Source organism: Arabidopsis lyrata, assembly GCF_000004255.2.
Source record: "Arabidopsis lyrata subsp. lyrata unplaced genomic scaffold ARALYscaffold_4, whole genome shotgun sequence".
Classification (NCBI taxonomy): domain Eukaryota; kingdom Viridiplantae; phylum Streptophyta; class Magnoliopsida; order Brassicales; family Brassicaceae; genus Arabidopsis; species Arabidopsis lyrata.
In genome coordinates this window covers 15,856,926-15,873,416 of record NW_003302552.1, presented here as the reverse complement: position 1 = coordinate 15,873,416, position 16,491 = coordinate 15,856,926, and the positions used below count along the sequence as shown (strand labels likewise).

Here is a 16,491-nt window from a genome sequence, read left to right as displayed (position 1 = left end):
TTAAAACAAGTTGCCAAGTTGCCATAACTTAAAAGAGCAAAAGTGGCAATGTTGTAGAAGAACTTAACAAGCTAAACAAGTAAAAGATGCAATTAGGTAATGCGTAAATCGCAAGGAGAATGGAGAAGTCAAGAGGGCATTTAGTTGCTTCTAAAACGACTTTCAATTGCGTTGTCCCACTAGAGATCTCCTCCACATTAACTTTATTTGTCTCACACACTTGTCCGTACACACCTCCTAATCTCACAATTAAATGACTAAATTGCCTCTAATAAAATTCAAAGCTCAAGAATGAGACTAAGTGGTACGAAAGAAGCGTGATTAGTGCGAAACATATAGAATAAATTGTACAAATAATGACTATAACAAACATCGGCGGGGGTCAAAACTAATTTTGTTGTAAATTCAAACAATTTATTTATCAACAAGTGAATAATATATAGTTTAACAAACGGTTAATTTAGTTGAACCGTATATCGTATATTAGTGTACAACTTTTAATATGTAGAATACCAAATCCAATGGGTTGGTTTGGCCTTAAAGGTAGGGCCCAAGGGAGGGACAGTGGGAGACTTCAACAAATGCCGGTTGCGTGAGGAGAAGGTAAAGGTCATGTCTCTTCTCCAAATAATAATACAATGTGGATTTGTCGTCAACGAAATCCATGTCGACTTCTTTCTTTTTATCTTCCATGTTCTCGTTGTATGTCTCAACATAATATTATTTTTAGTTGCGAGTTTGCGATCAATAATTGGGTTGTAGAGAAATTTACGAAAAATGAAAATTACATGTCAAGGACTTTTTTATGCATGGAGTAGGATTAAAGTGGATCAATGATACTCTAGTTGCTCATACTTTTTACTCACTCACTCGGCTTGTTTGTGACAGCCAATTCCTCATTTATACTTGCTTCTAATCCAGGTTATCACATTTATACAAAAAGATATCAAAGTGAACTATCATTTTTATTTGAGTTACGGTCTTAATTAAATGACAACAAATAAACACTTAGAATCTATGGATGATGAACTTAACATGCTAAAATTTTGACCAAGCGATTGGAAAATCAACAAACGCGATAAGGAAACTATGTGGAAATACTCGAGTACTACAGACCCAAGTGACCCGACATATAGATATAGTTTCTTCACTTTTCTATTTTGTTATATAAAAAAGTCGGTATAAAGCCTTGTTTGGTTTCAAATTTGGTATCCACATGAAACACCTACAACGACAAATTAATGTAACTTCATATCCCTCTATAGTCAGAACCGGTCCAGAGGACAAGCATGCTAAACCCACGATTACGACTACCAATTTTTTTAAAAATTTAAGGGGCACTTATTTTCTTTTATGATAATGACGATATTGTAAAGACCACTTATTTTCTTTTGTTGTTTTTTAACCTAAAGTTTATTGTTTAGAAACTATTTTGATAGCTCTCCTCTGAAACTCTTATAGGTTTTAGTGGTTGGATTCAAGGCACAACAGTGGTGTCGTTCTCCAATCCTTCTCTTGCGAGGTCGTGACCGGTCTTTGTCTGTAGATGGCTTTGATTGGTTCGCTTTGTCCGCGTGTAAGTGTTGGTGTTCCTATTTGGCTTTTCCTCAGTCTTTTTCAAGGTTTTCTTTGAGCTTAGTTTCTCCCAAGCTCTTTATCTTTCTGGAGTTGATGTGTTGGTGTTTGTGGCTGTGCTCTGTTGCGGATTGGTCTCGCTTTCTGTTCTGTCGGGTTGTTGTTGGTTGTGCTCTTGGTTTTTCTTATCGAGGCTCATGTTTCTTGGCGCAGCTCCGATGCCAAACTGTTTCTATGGGACTGTTGCGGGATATGATGGATTGACTTTCAGTTTTAGATCTTTGGTTTCTTGTGGTTCTAGCTTTTTGTACCTTGTTACTCTAGTTTGCTTCCCTTGTTTGGGGTTAGTTTTCCGGAGATATTTTTGTCTTCCGCCGGCTTAGTTTTATGTTTTCCGCCGGCTTAGAATTCTACCTTGTATTTCTCTTATGGTTAATCTAATGGAAATACTTCAAACGAAAAAAAAAAAAAACTATTTTGATACAAATTTTTACATAATTTTTCCTGCCATATTATTTTACTTTATGGATTTGTGTCCCTATTTTTCCATGGTCCACAATATTTTTTTTTATTTTTTTTTTTCATGGTCCACAATATTCTTTCTAAAAAATCTGAGTTTTTGTATACTCCCCAAAATAATGATCAACCTTCCCCTCATACCTCAGTCATCTTTGAACGCTACTACGCACCTTTACTATATAGTAGTATGGAATGCTTGGGTATAGCAGGATTTGAACATCTTGCCCTCATTCCTCTGATCTTGGACATCTCACTTGGAAAGTATTCTTTGCGATTTTGTATAAACCAAAATTTTAAAAGCTAATACTATAGAAAAATCTGTAATCTTTTTTTTTCTTTTTTTCGGACCACCATTTTCTCTAGACCGCCCATATATGACTGTATTTATTAGTTTGAACTTTGAAGTAACATGTTCATCTATACTATCTATTAACAAAATTCTACTTCATTTTGATCAATAATCTAAGTGAAGTCTTTAGTACTGGTGAGTGGTGACCATTAACACAATTGTGACATTTCTTACTATAATCTGTCTTCAAGAACAAGAAGATAAAGAGATCCTCTCCTTTGTACAACTTTTTAAAATCGTGTAGTGACCGAGTATTTATGATGTATCCACCAATATAGAGACTCTTCTGCAATAACGTCTGAATAAAACTACCATGGATGCAAACATTTGGTTCCAAAGCGGTGTTTTCTACATTTACTATGAGAAGGGTGTAACTGACAAATTATAAATGTTAGGGCTATTATCATAAAACTTCAGAAGGCTTGGGTCTGTAATAAAATTATTATTTTCTAAAAGAAGAGCCGTTTAAAAAGAAAAAGAGAAAATTCTAACTCCAGAGAGCGAAAAGACCAATCTCAGTAGCAGAAGAATCTGATCCCACTTTTGTCAATTCTCAGGCAAAGGTACGATTTTTTTCTCCTTCTCCGCTAGAGATCGGCCTTAGATTCGTCGATTCTCGTCAATTGAATCGATCGAGTAATTGTCTTGTTTCATTGTGTCTTCTTTTGATGCTATGATTGATCAATTGAAATTAGATCTCTGTCTCGATCCGATTGATGAAAGTCGCCATTTTTATGATTCTTGGTCTGGATTTCCATTGTAATGGAGCTGATTTTAAATAGTTCTATATCTGCATGTATGGAGATTGTTGGTTTCGATTTTCCTCATGAATATGACTCTTTTTTTACATATTTGATTCAATTCATAACCTTTTTGTTTGAGTTAATGTGTTTCTCAGTATTTTTTTATGTTGTTGCCCCTTTGTATAGTATTGATTATCTTCATTCTTCAGTGTTAATTTTTAGAAAGATTGTGATCACCATTGTTCATTGAGTTGTTTATAAACTGCGTAATGTAATATCGGTAGGTTTTTTCTCTTCTGTTCTCATATTTCAGTTAAGTCAAAGTTGAAAATGGAAGGGACTGTGTTCACGCCTTGTTTGGAAGGAATGAAGCATGTCAAGTCTGAACAAGGCGAGATGCTTACTAAGCCGTTTTTAGAGCTCTGCAAGACTATCTTGCCTGTTATAGGTAACAAAGGCAGAATCTTTTCTCTTATTTCTTCGTCTGTCTAAATCTTATTGACTGGAGTTTTTGATATCTTTTTTGTGCCCTCAACACTCTATTGATTGTTCATTGTTCTTATGAAATACAAATCTTGTGTTTCCTATATCATGGCTTCATTTTCTTTGGTTATCTATTTTCCAGATAAATTTGGAGCTGCTATGACTCTCGTGAAATCTGACATTGGTGGCAACATATCGGTAAAGTTCTCTTTTAGTCTCCACGATTTTGATAATCGAATATCACAAATCTATTTAACACTCACAGTACAAACTACTGACAAAAGTGCATTGCCTGGCCCTTTTTCTCGCTCTTCTTACATTGTAATGTGTACCTCTGATAGTGGAGAATAGGCTAGTGAAAACGTCCTGTAGTAGCGACATGACCTCTGTGCATTGGATTATCGTCTTACAATGTAACTTTATTGGTACGTCTCTCGTGTAGAGGTTGGAGAAGAACTACTTGTCTGATCCCGACAAGTTCAAGTACCTGTACACCTTTGTTCAAGTAGAAATCGAGTCTAAGACAGCAAAAGGATCGTCTAGCTGTACCAACGGTCTTCTCTGGTTAACCAGGTAAGCGATGACAGCATGTAAACGATACATGCCTTTATTTCGAACAGAGCAGCTTCTCAAAACCATATATATGTATATCACTTATGAGTGAATCTTTCAGAGCAATGGATTTCTTAGTGGAGCTGTTCCGCAACTTGGTAGCACATCAAGACTGGTCAATGCCACAAGCTTGTGCTGACTCATACCAAAAAACACTCAAGAAATGGCACGGATGGCTCGCCAGCTCTACCTTCTCTGTATGTACTTACTCGCGCTTTCTCTGTTTAATCATCATCTTCTGTACCAATCTCATTTTTGATTTCCTGGGACACGGTAAAATTTTTTTATTATCAGATGGCTTTAAAGCTAGCTCCAGACAGGAAGAAGTTCATGGATGTCATATCTGGTTCTGGTGACATCCATGCCGACATGGAAAGGTTTTGCGCTGAGTTTGGTCCGTTTCTTCAAGATAATCACAAGTTTCTGGTAAACAAAGATTTTAAAAACTTTTTTAAGTCTTTACACTTTCTTCAGTTTCATAACAGGCTTTAATTTTTTTGTTCTTGTTTTCTTTTTGGCAGGCTAGCGTCGGTATGGATGACTTGAAAGCTTCTTGAGTCATCATATGATTATCGCCGGTATCAAATCTTCTTTGCCGGAATCTTTGTTCGTTTTAACTTTCTTCTTCGGATTCTAAAACTAGACCCTCCAAAAGAAACAGAATAATGTGTCGGTTTCTATCTGAATGTTCACTTTATATTATATAAGTTTATAACATACGAATCAATCTTATCAGCTCTTTTTGTTAATTAGTGTTTGTTATGTAATTTTGAACATATTACTATTATTGCAAAATCTATCAATATTATTATTGTTATAAGTTATCGCATTTTTATTATCTGCATTTTGCAATCTAATGCAATTTCTCTAAATAATAATCAAAAGAAATATAATAGTATCTAAGACCTCTCAATCAAAGTATATGTTAAGTAAAATAAGATTTTTGGTGTGGTCGTGTCTCCTTCCATTCGACCCGGAAAATCCTCTTTGACAAGTTGTTTCCCATGGAGGGTTTGATTATACCTCTACGTCGTTGCCTCCATTACCAATCAACAATCTAATTATAAAATTATCTGTTAATTACAACTAAGAAAATATTTGTTTTTTTTTTTCCTAAATTTTTTATCCTCTGTTAAAAAAAAACAACAAAACAAAACTTAGTGCTCTCCCTCTTCTTCTTTTTGGTCTGTTGATCTTTAACCAATCACTTCTCGGAGGTCTCTCGATCCTTCTCTCTCTCTCCCTCCCTCTCTCTCTTCTTCAAAAAAACATTTCATCATTTTTCTCTCGTCAAGAGAAAATCCATGCGTTCAAGGTTTAGTCTTCAGATTTCGCAAATTGTTGTTTGTTTGTTGTGCTTTGCAACTCTTTTGTTGATTTGTTCTTCGTTTCCTTTTTCTGCAAGTTAGGTTTACGGTTACGATCGTTAAATCTTGAACCAAAAAGGTTGTCTCCGGCGTGTGGATACACATTAGCCGGGACCAACCCTTTATAGATCAATGGCGACGACAATGAAGGGTCTTCTTAAGGGCCTTCGTTACATTACTCAGATTTTTGGTGCGTCTCATTGATTTTTCCCTAGACAAGATCATTTCTGTTTCTTGTGTCAAAAGTCAATTACATGGTGGATGAATTATTCTATTGCAGATGAAGAGAAAGAGCAGGAGATGCAGATAGGATTTCCGACCGATGTAAAGCATGTTGCCCACATTGGCTCCGACGGTCCAACCAACAACACGCCAAGCTGGGTACAATCATACGTAACATTTATACATATTTTCATACATGTCGACACGACACGTATCTGTTGTGCTCATTATGATCATTGTTTTTTTTTATGGGAAAAAACTGCAGATGAATGACTTTAAACCTCAAGAACATGAGAAAGGTCAAGTCGTTTCCAGGGGAAATTCAAACAAATACAACCCGCAAGGTTAATTTTTTTTTTTGTTATGTTTTGATTTTTTTTAATCCAAAAGTGTTGAGCGTTGAGGAACAAATCTGGCTTGGTTCGAGGAATTGATGTGTATCTCATCTCAATAGGGATGAACCAACGTGGAGCCGGGCTAAAAGAGTTACTGCCTTCGAACACCAACGAGAAACCGAAACATAAAACAAGGCGGAAACCCGGGGGAGCAACTTCTCCAAATCTAAACGGGTCTCCGCCTAGAAGAAGTAGCGGAAGTGCTGCATCATCAGATGAACCATCAAAGCATTCAAGACATAACCGAAGCGCACACGGGTCAATGGACTCATCGAATGATCAAGAACCTTCAGTTCGTAGGAGGCGTGGTGGTATCCCGGCTCCTGACACGGAAGTTTCTAATCATCTTGCTGATGGTTCAGCTCCTCCACGGAAGGCTACATCGCGTCCAAGGAAACTAAAAGGATCATCAGCAGGAGGAGAAGGTTCGGTTAAGAAATCAGCGAAAGGAAAACCCGAGAATTCAGTTGATACTTGTAACGATATTATCTGAGAAACATAAACAAAACCATGAAATGTATTTTTTGGGCCACCCGCATGTGAGAGTTTGTTTTCGTTTCTCTTTAAAGTCACCGCTCACAAGAAAAAAGTTTCTGATACAAGTCAGAGATTCCATTGATACTTACCAAATCTAGAAAGGAATTGTACGAGAGCAAAAGGAGAAGCAAGAAATGTATATAAACTTTGCGATCATCAATCATCAATTAGCTATTTCTTGCGAAGGTCTATGCCAGCTTTCTTGGCAACAGCATCAAGTCCGTTTTTCTCAATGGTCTTCAAAGCCTTAGTTGATAAACGAAGTTTGACAAAACGTTTGCCAGCTTCCCACCAAACTCTCTTGTATTGTAAGTTGACGAATTGCAACTTCTTGGTCTTGTGGTTAGAGAAAGAAACTTTGTTTGCTCTGTTTGCTTTCTTCCCAGTAAAAGGGCAGATTCTACCTGACATTTCAAAAACAAAAACACTTTCAAGAAAAAAGGAGCAAAATGCTCAGTTTCAAGAGGATTCTATGATGAAAAAGTAGCATATTCAAGTAACAGTAAAACGATTTTTGGCAGAAACTCCTCTCTGCAGCATTCAAAATTCATCTAAATTTGTTCAATTTTGGGGATTGTTTTTTAACATAACATCAAAAATCAAAGTAAAAGTCTGATACGAGAAATTATGCAACGGAACTTAAACACACTGCTCATATCCATATCTAAAAGCAAAGAGATATAGTTCCAGACAATTGAGCACAAGCTTGCTACCTCAAAAATTCGAAATTGGACATGAATAAAAGGAAAGCGAGATAAATTTGGCACGCGAATGCATTCGACTAAACCCTAGGAATAAGAGAAAAGGGGAATTACGTGCGACGATTGGCTGAATCCCGGGGAAGGAAGGAACGGAGATACGGTTGATGACGTCACTGGGAGCGTGAGAGATTCTGACGCCGCTGAGCTGGGAGGTGAGGAATCCAAGCTCCTTTGAAGTCACGGTTGACTTAGCCACGGACTTCGGTGATGAGGTCATTCGTAGCCAAGCCCCTTGCGTCGCCATTGTCGTCATTTTTGGTTGCTGTTACTTCCTTCTGCTTCGATACAGGATTTGGATAAAGAAGGAGATTGGGTTCATTTTGTAGAAAAATGAAACACTCTTCCTCATCCAGAGGGTTACGTTCTCGTAAGTCGTAACCAAACAACACTAATTTCAATTTATCGACCAAATTCAGTTGAGAAAGCAAACCGGTTCAAACAAAACCGGACCGTATAGCCACCACCATAACCATAGTATGGTTTCATCTTTCCCTTCTTGGATTCTCGAATGCATACAAGTAATGAGACACAGTTGGTGATGATTAATCTAACCTGATCAATCACAACGATTACAAAGAGATTTTTCTTTAAGGGTTTTTGACTGGAGATGCTATGTATCTCTGAACTCGGTTTGAACCGGTTATGTGGTAAGGATGAGAAGAATTGCAGATCAGTCTCACTTGTTGTGGGATTATTTACCCACTCAGGAACCTGATTTGGTAAAGCTCTTTAGAAACATATTCTGCTTTCACAATCCGGTTATCATATAGCCTTCCGTGTAAAGAATGGGCTGCATCACATGTCGCTTCTGGTCTTCCGTACTCAATGAAGATACAACCCGGCTCAAACAAATCATCGGGGTCTCGTTCTTCCTCCATCTTGTCGTCAGTATCCCATCTTGTCTTCACGGTACGCACTGATGCTACTTCTTGCGGATTCACTGCCTCGTCCCATGCACTTTCTTCAATAATCGTTTCACAATGGTCTTGCTCAGTGGAGTGTTGATCTTCATTTTCTTGCGTGTTAGTCACAGCAGCAGTATCTGACCACGATTCACGTAACTTTTCTTCACCTGTCAAACTGTCTGGTCTGATAACCTCTGCAAGATCTACATTTTCTGCAATACCATCCGCTTTCTTGGATCCCTCGTCTTTCTCCTGGATCACTGAAACATTCATTTCTTTAGAATCAGTTGATTCTAAGGTCAACAATGCATTTGTTTCAGAAACAGTGATATCTTTGCTCTTGTGTTCCACGATGTTTATCGACTTAATAACCCCAAACCTGCATAACAACAGACGCAGAGGCTTCATTTCTTAATTTACTAGCTTTTTAAAGCTCGATGGACTCATGGGAAGAAAGATCTCAGAGCTTAACCTGGCACATTCTAACCGTACATCATCCAAAATTTCTTTCACTTCTTGCTCAGAAAGCAAAGTGAAATCTTCTGGGTCAACCTGTCAAACAGGAAAGAATGGAATGCTAATATAACCTCACATAGTTTATGTGGGAACGATTCACAAGAAAAAAGGATACACCTATTATCCTTACCACATTTTTTAGCTTTAGAATATGCTTAGGCTTGCCAAGAAGTGGTTTTGCATGACCAGGTATCCCATAGAATGGTGGATTCTCATTCACCTGCAACACATATCATACACACACCACTCTCACAAGTAACTAGAGGAATTTCTGTTCAATGTCACCCATACAAGCAGAACATGAACTAACGAAAGAAAAGTTGGGTCACTGAATTACCGCTACGGATGATGCATCAGGAAATGCACAGACGGCTGTTATTACACTGCCACCTAACTTCATACCATTTAGGCCAGCACAAGCTTTGAGGGTAACAGATCCATCAGTGTACTGAGGTATAGAAATTTAAAAAGAGTGAGGGTGGTTAATATGTGGACACTTGGAAGTCACATTCACGGTTACACTCTAAAAGTTACGAGGAAATAACATCTTCCCATGCTACCCGGAAAATGAACAATTATAGATATGAAACAATCACAAGAACTAAGATGGCAGACTAAGATGGGGGTATCTCCGTTGAACTTCAGGGAATATAGAGTGATTGTAAAATATTGGCCACAGAGAAGGCCAAGATAAAAGCATATTCTAACCTCTAGGTAAGCGCATTGCTGATTGAGATCATTGTTGCTCACAAACCGGTATGCTTTCAAAGGTCCAAAGACGCTGACAATCTCCATTAGCTGAAAAAACGTTAAAGAGGAATCAGGCAATCCTAGAAGTTGAAACCATAGAAATGGGGCCAATAGAAGATTGAACGTGTCAAAAGTTTTCAAAGAATTACAGCTCAGCATACCATTTCAGATGAAATTGCTTTTGAAAATCCGCCAATGAAGATCTGCAACAAGTACATTACACTCAATATCAAAGCTTGACAGAGAGAAATTAGTATAGCTGACAACTAGCATATCCAAAGAGAGTGAAGCTTTCAACATTATCAACCATAAAGATGCCGTAGCTGCAGAGAGAATTGCACTTCTATACTCAGTGTGTTTTTCGCTTTAAGCTTATAACAAGGTGGTCTGACATTTGGCTTTCCAGGTTGAATCACTATGAACAAGCTTTTGATCATAACACCTATTACTACCACCCAAACTTACAAGAAAGTTGATCCCGCCTCATGTCTTATTCCTGTGTTCTTAACTCTAACAAAATTGATATTCTTCAATTTAAACTACTAACAAACAAATTAAACGGGAAAGGAAAAGCTGTCAGCATGAAAAACATGCAGTAAATTTCCAAGATATGCCCCAATGGAAAGGACCAAGTCAAATTTAGATACACCGATGTTTTGGTCTGTAGAGCAAAAAATTTCAAACTACAGTGTATGGAAATTATGGCACAAACTTAGAATTTGTTCTGAAAGGGTAGCTGACAATATACAATTACTTTTCAAAGGGAATAAGTTATAGATATTTAGAACGTAGAAGATACAGTAAAACCTCTATAAATTTATAGAGGTTTTACCGTTTTACTGTACTCTACACTCATTTTCAATAGAAAAAGTTTTACCCACTGTCATAAGAAGCAAATTTAGGTTCATAATTTGTACCTTGTTTGATGAGTCCTCCACATTGTCACTTACTGCATTTGTGGCTGGCTCCTTTTTCTCCAATTCACCGTTCTGCATGAAAATAGCAACCGTCTGAAAACCTGCTTCATGGATGGTAACCATAACATAGCTCAGAAATCATAGTAAAATGCATGGTACTGGTTTACAAGGACAAATTCCACAGCCTTGATAATCAGTCATTTTTCATAGACTTTCCTACAACTACTCAGCCGAAAATCACAGCAAGAACTGATCAAACATGAAGGACAAAGACGAAAAATCCTCGGTCGCTTAGACTCGAACGAGGGTCCATTTAAGAGGAGGTGGTAAGAGTTTAGGGCATTAATGTAATTATAAGGAGCACTAACACGAAAGATTAGAGATAACAATCAACACCATGTATCTGATCCTGCTGAGGAATGAAATACAGTAATAGCCAAACAGATAAAAGAAATAAAAGAAAAAAAGTATCCTAGGCAGGTCTTTAACTGCCTATGCAAGTTATGCGAGTAGTACTACAACCACATTCAGTTCGGAAAAAATCAAAGATAAAACAGATTGATATGGTATCATATGATACCAAGAAATTTAGACAAAACAAACAAAGAACACAAGAAAGGTAAACCATAACACACAGGAATCATATGGATGATCTGTATAAATTCCTAAAAGCCCAAAAAAGAGAAGAAAAATGGAAACAAACTTTGAAGACAACAAACGCTTCACTACACCTGGGAGTCTTCTTATTTAGCAGACAGCTTCATCACCCTCCTGAATGTGAATTATGACATACCCAACATAAACACCCTATTTAAGAGATTCCAACACACGACAGTCAGATAAAGGTTTGACATGTGGCTTGAAAACATATCATTTCAAGTGCAGGAATCCATAAACAACAGTAATTCTTAGTGGCGCCTATTGTCAGTACTAATGTATGATAATGGCACGGGAAAGAAACAGAGAAGCATTCGAAACCAATTGCAATTAAAGATAAGATTGCACCTCAACAAATCAAGACCTTTTGCAAGTTCCAAATCACTTGGACTTCACAACTCAGCTAGAGAATCATGTGATGGAAACCATGATAGAATTTACATCAACGACGTCCAAATTTCTATTCTCAGAGGGACATACTTTGAAAGATGGCTAAGGTTTAACCTAACTGAAGCAACCCAAACCATATGTTTACCAGCAAATCTGCCTACAGTCGTAACATCAATAGATGTGGTTACAAGTGGCACGATGCTTCCACTGAGGCTACCTTCAAAGATAGGATCACAAGCATTTTTTGGGCCCAACAGAGTAAATTTAAGGAGCGGCACAGTATGACATCTAAGCCTGAATCATACATGCATTGATGATGATAAAGAAATCTCCTAATTTTTCTGATTATAGAAGACGACCATAGTCAATCAAGATGTTTCAACAGAAAAAGTTACAAGTAAATGAGAACTTAGTTTTACAACACCATGCTTATATGCTCTAAAATATTGATCCAGATGTCTTGCTAAGTTCCTTATGTCTGTCTACTTTGAATATATCTATCTGGATCAAAAGAGGATTGATGCTCTCGACTTGTAAATAATGTAGCATAAACTTGCACCAGACAATGGTCACATATCACAATAAATTCAAGCTTAAATCATTAAAAAGAAGTCACACAGGTTTCAGTCGCATGTTATCAACTGAACTGAAAGTGGAAACATTAAACATTGAATCTTACTGTTACTGATGACACCAAAGAAATATATTGTAGATATTTGAGCTAGCTTGCTAAATCAACCAGATGACTATTAAAGGATAAAACATGTGGAGCAAATGGCAAGAATTCTAGAGAAAGAGAATGTAGAAATTGTAGTTCTTACTGTTGTCCCGACATAGTCTTTAGGGCGTCGAATTTTAAGGTTTGAACCCGCAAAGGAGCAGCCATCCAAGGAGAGTGCAGCAGAGGCATCCTGTGGCGTAAGGAACTCCACTAGCGCCTGACTTTTTTCCTTGTTTATCTGCATTTAAAAGACATAAATACTATCAGGTGATATAATCCACAAACATAACAAGAGTGATTTCATAAAGGAAGTCATACGACAGAAACTTACAATACAGCTAATACATGGTTCACTTCCTTTTATGTGATTGGACCCTGAAGATAGCATATAGCCATTGAAGCATTCAATCAGAGACTTCTCAGAGGCCGAATCCGGCACATTTTCTGCGTAAAGTCTCCTCATAGGTCTGGTTGATTCGGTCAGTTGAACAGAATCAAATGAAGTGATTTGCCTTGGCGGTGGCGTCCTAAAAGTCCCCTCCATAAGTGGCTTCAAAAGCATCAAGGAAGCCTCACTGATGGTAGGATATGCTGTCTGAGTTGCTGCTTGGAGACCAGAAAAAACTGGGCCCGAGAACATGCCAGAAGTTACAGTAGGTGCAAGATCCCATTTAGCACTTTTTTTCTCAGAAGAAAGATTAGGTGGAGATACAGCCTTGGTAGATGCTTCCTCCCTTCTTTTCCGTGGTGAATATCCACCAAGTTCACTTTTGGAAGCACTATACCGTCTAGACTTGTTACTTACAGTGCTTGCCCCTTTGTCTTCATTATCATTACAATGATGTTTTCCCGACCTATCTTTAACAACATTTTCCGATCGCTCCTCATGGCTTCTCTTATGACGCGACGTAGCCTTTTCAGCCCTTGGTAAGGGGGATGGCCTTTTCTGTCTGTCCTGCCCATGATCTCGACTTCTTGATCTCCTCCTTTTCTCTCTCATGTCGCGTTCATGTGCTTTTGGTTGTTCCTTTCTTTCCATTCGCTCTGAAACTTCAACACTGTGCACTTTTCCTGAATCATGCCTCTTTGATATAGTCATCTCCCTATTCTTCTTATGATCTCCATTTTGATTCTTTCTCTTGTCTTCATTGTCATGTTTTATACTACTTTCATCTCGAGGTACGTCTGCCACCACTAGACTTCTAAGACGCTTCTTACTACCAAGCCCATCTCTATCTGTCATTGCTTTTGTTTCACTTGTAGGGATTTCTCCTTCAATTTTTCTGTTTGAAGCAAGGTCTTCCTTCTTCATCTTTTTATCTCGTCTTTCCTCCCTACACCTAGAATTAGTTTCTTCTTTCTTTCCTCGTCTATCCTTACTATGTTCTTCCATTGATTCTGTTTCAGCTGTAGAACTCTCTCGTTCTGCTTTCCTTTTTCTATTTGAAGCAGGCTCGACTTTTTTTGGTTTATCTAATTTTTCTTCTCTGGAACCAGAAATAGCCTCTTCCTTCTTTCTTGAACTGTCCTTAACACGCACTTCACGCCTCAATTTCTCGGATCTATCATAACCTTTTTCAGACTCATGATAGTCAGAAACCATCTCAACAAGATCGTTACCCAGAAACTGAGCTGCTCCCACATGATCCTCTTTCATCAGTTTTTCTTCTCTAGAACTAGAAATTGCGTCTTCTTTCTTTCTTGAACTGTCCTTAACACGTTCTTCACGCCTCACTTTCTTGGATCTGTCATGCCCTTTTTCAGACGTATGATAGTCAGAAACCTTCTCAACCATATTGTGACCCAGTAACTGAGCTGCTCCAACAGGGTCCTCTTTCATTGGTTTTTCTACCCTTTCTTCCCTAGAACTAGAAGTGGCGTCTTCCTTCATTCTTGAGCTGTCCTTAACACGTTCGTCACTCCTCACTTTCGTCGATCTATCATGCCCTTTTTCAGACGCATGATAGTCAGAAACCTTCTCAACAATATCGTGAACCAGTAACTGAGCTGCTCCCGCATGATCCTCTTTCATTGGTTTTTCTTCCCTCAAACTAGAAGTGGCGTCTTCTTTCTTTCTCGAGCTGTCCTTAACACGTTCATCACGCGTCACTTTCTTTGATCTATCATGCCCTTTTTCAGAAGCATGATAGTCAGAAACCTTCTCAACAATATTGTGACCCAGTAACTGAGCTGCTCCCACATGATCCTCTTTCATTAATTTTTCTACCCTCAAACTAGAAATAGAGTCTTCTTTCTTTCTTGAACTGTCCCTAACACGTTCTTCACGCCTCACTTTCTTGGATCTTTCATTCCCTTTTTCAGATGCATGATAGTCAGGAACCTTCTCAACAATATCGTAACCCAGTAACTGAGCTGCTCTCACATGATCCTCTTTCATTGGTGTTTCTTCCCTAGAACTAGAAGTTGTGTCCTCTTTCTTTCTTAAACTGTCCTTAACACGTTCTTCACGCCTCACTTTCTTGGATCTATCATGCGCATGATAGTCAGGAATGTTCTCAACAAGATCATTACCTAGTAACTGAGCTGCTTTATCATCTTTCATTGGTTTATCTAGTATTTCTTCTCTAGAACTAGATATAGCCTCTTCTTTCTTTCTTGAGCTGTCCATAACAAGCTCTTCATGCCTCAGTTTCTCAGATCTATCATACCCTTTTTCAGACTCATGACAGCCAAGAACCTTCTCAACAAGATTTTGACCGGGTAACTGAGCTGCTCCCACAGGGTCCTCTTTCATCGGTTTTACTAGTTTTTCTTCCCTAGAACTAGAAATGGCGTCATTTTCCTTTCTTGAACTGTCCTTAAGATGTTCTTCATGCCTCAAATTCTCGGATCCATCATACCCTTTTTCAGACTCATGATAATCAAAAGCCTGCTCAACAAGATCGCTACCCAGTAACTGAGCTGCTCCTACAGTTTCCTCCTTCACATTTTCCAAGGACTCTTTCCTCTTCCTCCTTAGCCTAATCTCCTCAACGCTTGTAGGTCTTGTTCGAGCAGCAGATCCTTCTTCATTTACAAGCTTCTCATGTCCATCAGGCTTTTCCTTTTGCTTATTAAATTCGTTCATCCTGCTTGCTCAAGGAGAAAAGGGAGATTGCTTAAATTCCCTTGAGATAAAGAGCAGAAAGCAAGATCATCAGCAGACAAAAATCACAAACTAATAGAATGAGAACATAAGACAATCATAAGGCAATGCACAGCTAAATTCATGAGTTTCCACTCCCTCGTCTCTTGCGTCATAGAAATCGTATCAAAATGACAGAAACAGCAACCTACCAACACAATAATATTCCAGAATTTTCTATCATATCATAGATCTTCGATCACGTTTAATAAGTTCCAAGCCACCAGAAAAAGCAAGTTATCTAACTTGATTTGTACATGAAACTATGGCTGTGCCTCTAAAAACCAACACCATTAGAACTACGATCAGATTGAATCTAATTGCATTAAGTAATGAACGACCTAAAGAACTAGACGGCGCAGAGTACAAAATTTTCTACAGCCCATTCTCCCACCACTAACCTTATGGACATTCAATTACTAGCTACTTCTCAGCAATCATATGCTCACACAAACCCTAAGTTACATCGAAATGAAGAAGCAATCGTGATTCTTTGACCAATCCAACTATATACACCCAAAGAGAAGGGACAAACAAGCTTGACATGAGATACGAAATAACGAGAAGAAAAAAGAAGCGGAGTAGAAGCGTCTCACCTCCGGCAAATGAAATTGCCTCCCCGACGGCGAAAACTAGCGCCTCCGGTAGAGAGTTTCGTCAACTATTTTCGGAGACGAGAGATTAAAAAAAAACTCACAGCAGATTTCGTCCGCTGGATTTTAAAATCAACTTCTTTTACTTTTTCATTTTCCCCTTATTTATTGGAGATATCATCAGATCGCCCTTTCATTTTTATATTGTTCCTTTTTAACCCCAAAAAATCATACATGAGTAATTGTCTCCTACTCTGCTTGCAGGTTTCAGTATTCTAAAACTTTACTGATTGATAATGAAAGCAGTTCACCATTTGCCACATAAATGGGTACA

The 16,491-nt window shown here is 38.1% G+C and overlaps 4 protein-coding genes across 5 annotated transcripts; 2 read left to right on the top strand and 2 right to left on the bottom strand.

Moving 5' to 3' along the window:
* Positions 1 to 2,789: 2,789 nt before the first annotated feature.
* LOC9317351 (glycolipid transfer protein 1) lies at positions 2,790 to 5,030 on the top strand. The gene is made up of 7 exons (XM_021029807.1): positions 2,790 to 3,006; positions 3,500 to 3,634; positions 3,812 to 3,867; positions 4,112 to 4,242; positions 4,343 to 4,478; positions 4,576 to 4,707; positions 4,803 to 5,030. The coding sequence occupies exons 2-7, from the start codon at positions 3,517 to 3,519 to the stop codon at positions 4,836 to 4,838; spliced, it is 609 nt and encodes a 202-aa protein (XP_020885466.1). The 5' UTR covers positions 2,790 to 3,006; positions 3,500 to 3,516; the 3' UTR covers positions 4,839 to 5,030.
* A 350-nt stretch (positions 5,031 to 5,380) lies between these two features.
* On the top strand, positions 5,381 to 7,071 carry LOC9315521 (CRIB domain-containing protein RIC1). Its single transcript, XM_002881237.2, has 5 exons — positions 5,381 to 5,596; positions 5,691 to 5,838; positions 5,929 to 6,029; positions 6,136 to 6,214; positions 6,325 to 7,071. Exons 2-5 carry the CDS (start codon positions 5,781 to 5,783, stop codon positions 6,756 to 6,758), a joined length of 672 nt encoding a protein of 223 aa, XP_002881283.1. The 5' UTR covers positions 5,381 to 5,596; positions 5,691 to 5,780; the 3' UTR covers positions 6,759 to 7,071.
* On the bottom strand, positions 6,760 to 7,866 carry LOC9315520 (50S ribosomal protein L28, chloroplastic). Its single transcript, XM_002879407.2, has 2 exons — positions 7,618 to 7,866; positions 6,760 to 7,206 (listed from the first exon to the last, which is right to left on the bottom strand). Exons 1-2 carry the CDS (start codon positions 7,814 to 7,816, stop codon positions 6,974 to 6,976), a joined length of 432 nt encoding a protein of 143 aa, XP_002879453.1. The 5' UTR covers positions 7,817 to 7,866; the 3' UTR covers positions 6,760 to 6,973.
* A 163-nt stretch (positions 7,867 to 8,029) lies between these two features.
* Positions 8,030 to 16,348, bottom strand: LOC9315519 (ankyrin repeat domain-containing protein 12). 2 transcript variants are annotated; one of them, XM_021028731.1, is made up of 10 exons: positions 16,161 to 16,348; positions 12,751 to 15,547; positions 12,520 to 12,657; positions 10,652 to 10,723; positions 9,896 to 9,937; positions 9,693 to 9,782; positions 9,322 to 9,432; positions 9,115 to 9,204; positions 8,941 to 9,020; positions 8,030 to 8,847 (listed from the first exon to the last, which is right to left on the bottom strand). In XM_021028731.1, the coding sequence occupies exons 2-10, from the start codon at positions 15,505 to 15,507 to the stop codon at positions 8,259 to 8,261; spliced, it is 3,969 nt and encodes a 1,322-aa protein (XP_020884390.1). In that variant the 5' UTR covers positions 15,508 to 15,547; positions 16,161 to 16,348; the 3' UTR covers positions 8,030 to 8,258. The 2 variants fall into 2 exon arrangements, with proteins under 2 accessions (XP_020884390.1, XP_020884389.1); XM_021028730.1 differs by having other exon boundaries at positions 12,751 to 15,508.
* Positions 16,349 to 16,491: the final 143 nt, after the last annotated feature.

Excerpts from the sequence above, each read along its gene's own strand:
- LOC9317351 (XM_021029807.1), top strand. The coding sequence starts at position 3,517 with ATGGAAGGGACTGTGTTCACGCCTTGTTTGGAAGGAATGAAGCATGTC. Across the intron at positions 3,635-3,811 it reads GACTATCTTGCCTGTTATAG|ATAAATTTGGAGCTGCTATG; the intron begins GTAACAAAGGCA and ends TCTATTTTCCAG. Across the intron at positions 4,243-4,342 it reads GGTCTTCTCTGGTTAACCAG|AGCAATGGATTTCTTAGTGG; the intron begins GTAAGCGATGAC and ends TGAATCTTTCAG.
- LOC9315520 (XM_002879407.2), bottom strand. The coding sequence starts at position 7,816 with ATGACGACAATGGCGACGCAAGGGGCTTGGCTACGAATGACCTCATCA. Across the intron at positions 7,207-7,617 it reads GATTCAGCCAATCGTCGCAC|GTAGAATCTGCCCTTTTACT; the intron begins GTAATTCCCCTT and ends TTGAAATGTCAG.
- LOC9315521 (XM_002881237.2), top strand. The coding sequence starts at position 5,781 with ATGGCGACGACAATGAAGGGTCTTCTTAAGGGCCTTCGTTACATTACT. Across the intron at positions 6,030-6,135 it reads CCAACAACACGCCAAGCTGG|ATGAATGACTTTAAACCTCA; the intron begins GTACAATCATAC and ends AAAAAACTGCAG. Across the intron at positions 6,215-6,324 it reads AAACAAATACAACCCGCAAG|GGATGAACCAACGTGGAGCC; the intron begins GTTAATTTTTTT and ends TCATCTCAATAG.
- LOC9315519 (XM_021028731.1), bottom strand. The coding sequence starts at position 15,507 with ATGAACGAATTTAATAAGCAAAAGGAAAAGCCTGATGGACATGAGAAG. Across the intron at positions 10,724-12,519 it reads AAGACTATGTCGGGACAACA|AACGGTGAATTGGAGAAAAA; the intron begins GTAAGAACTACA and ends ATTTTCATGCAG. Across the intron at positions 8,848-8,940 it reads GTACGGTTAGAATGTGCCAG|GTTTGGGGTTATTAAGTCGA; the intron begins GTTAAGCTCTGA and ends GTTGTTATGCAG.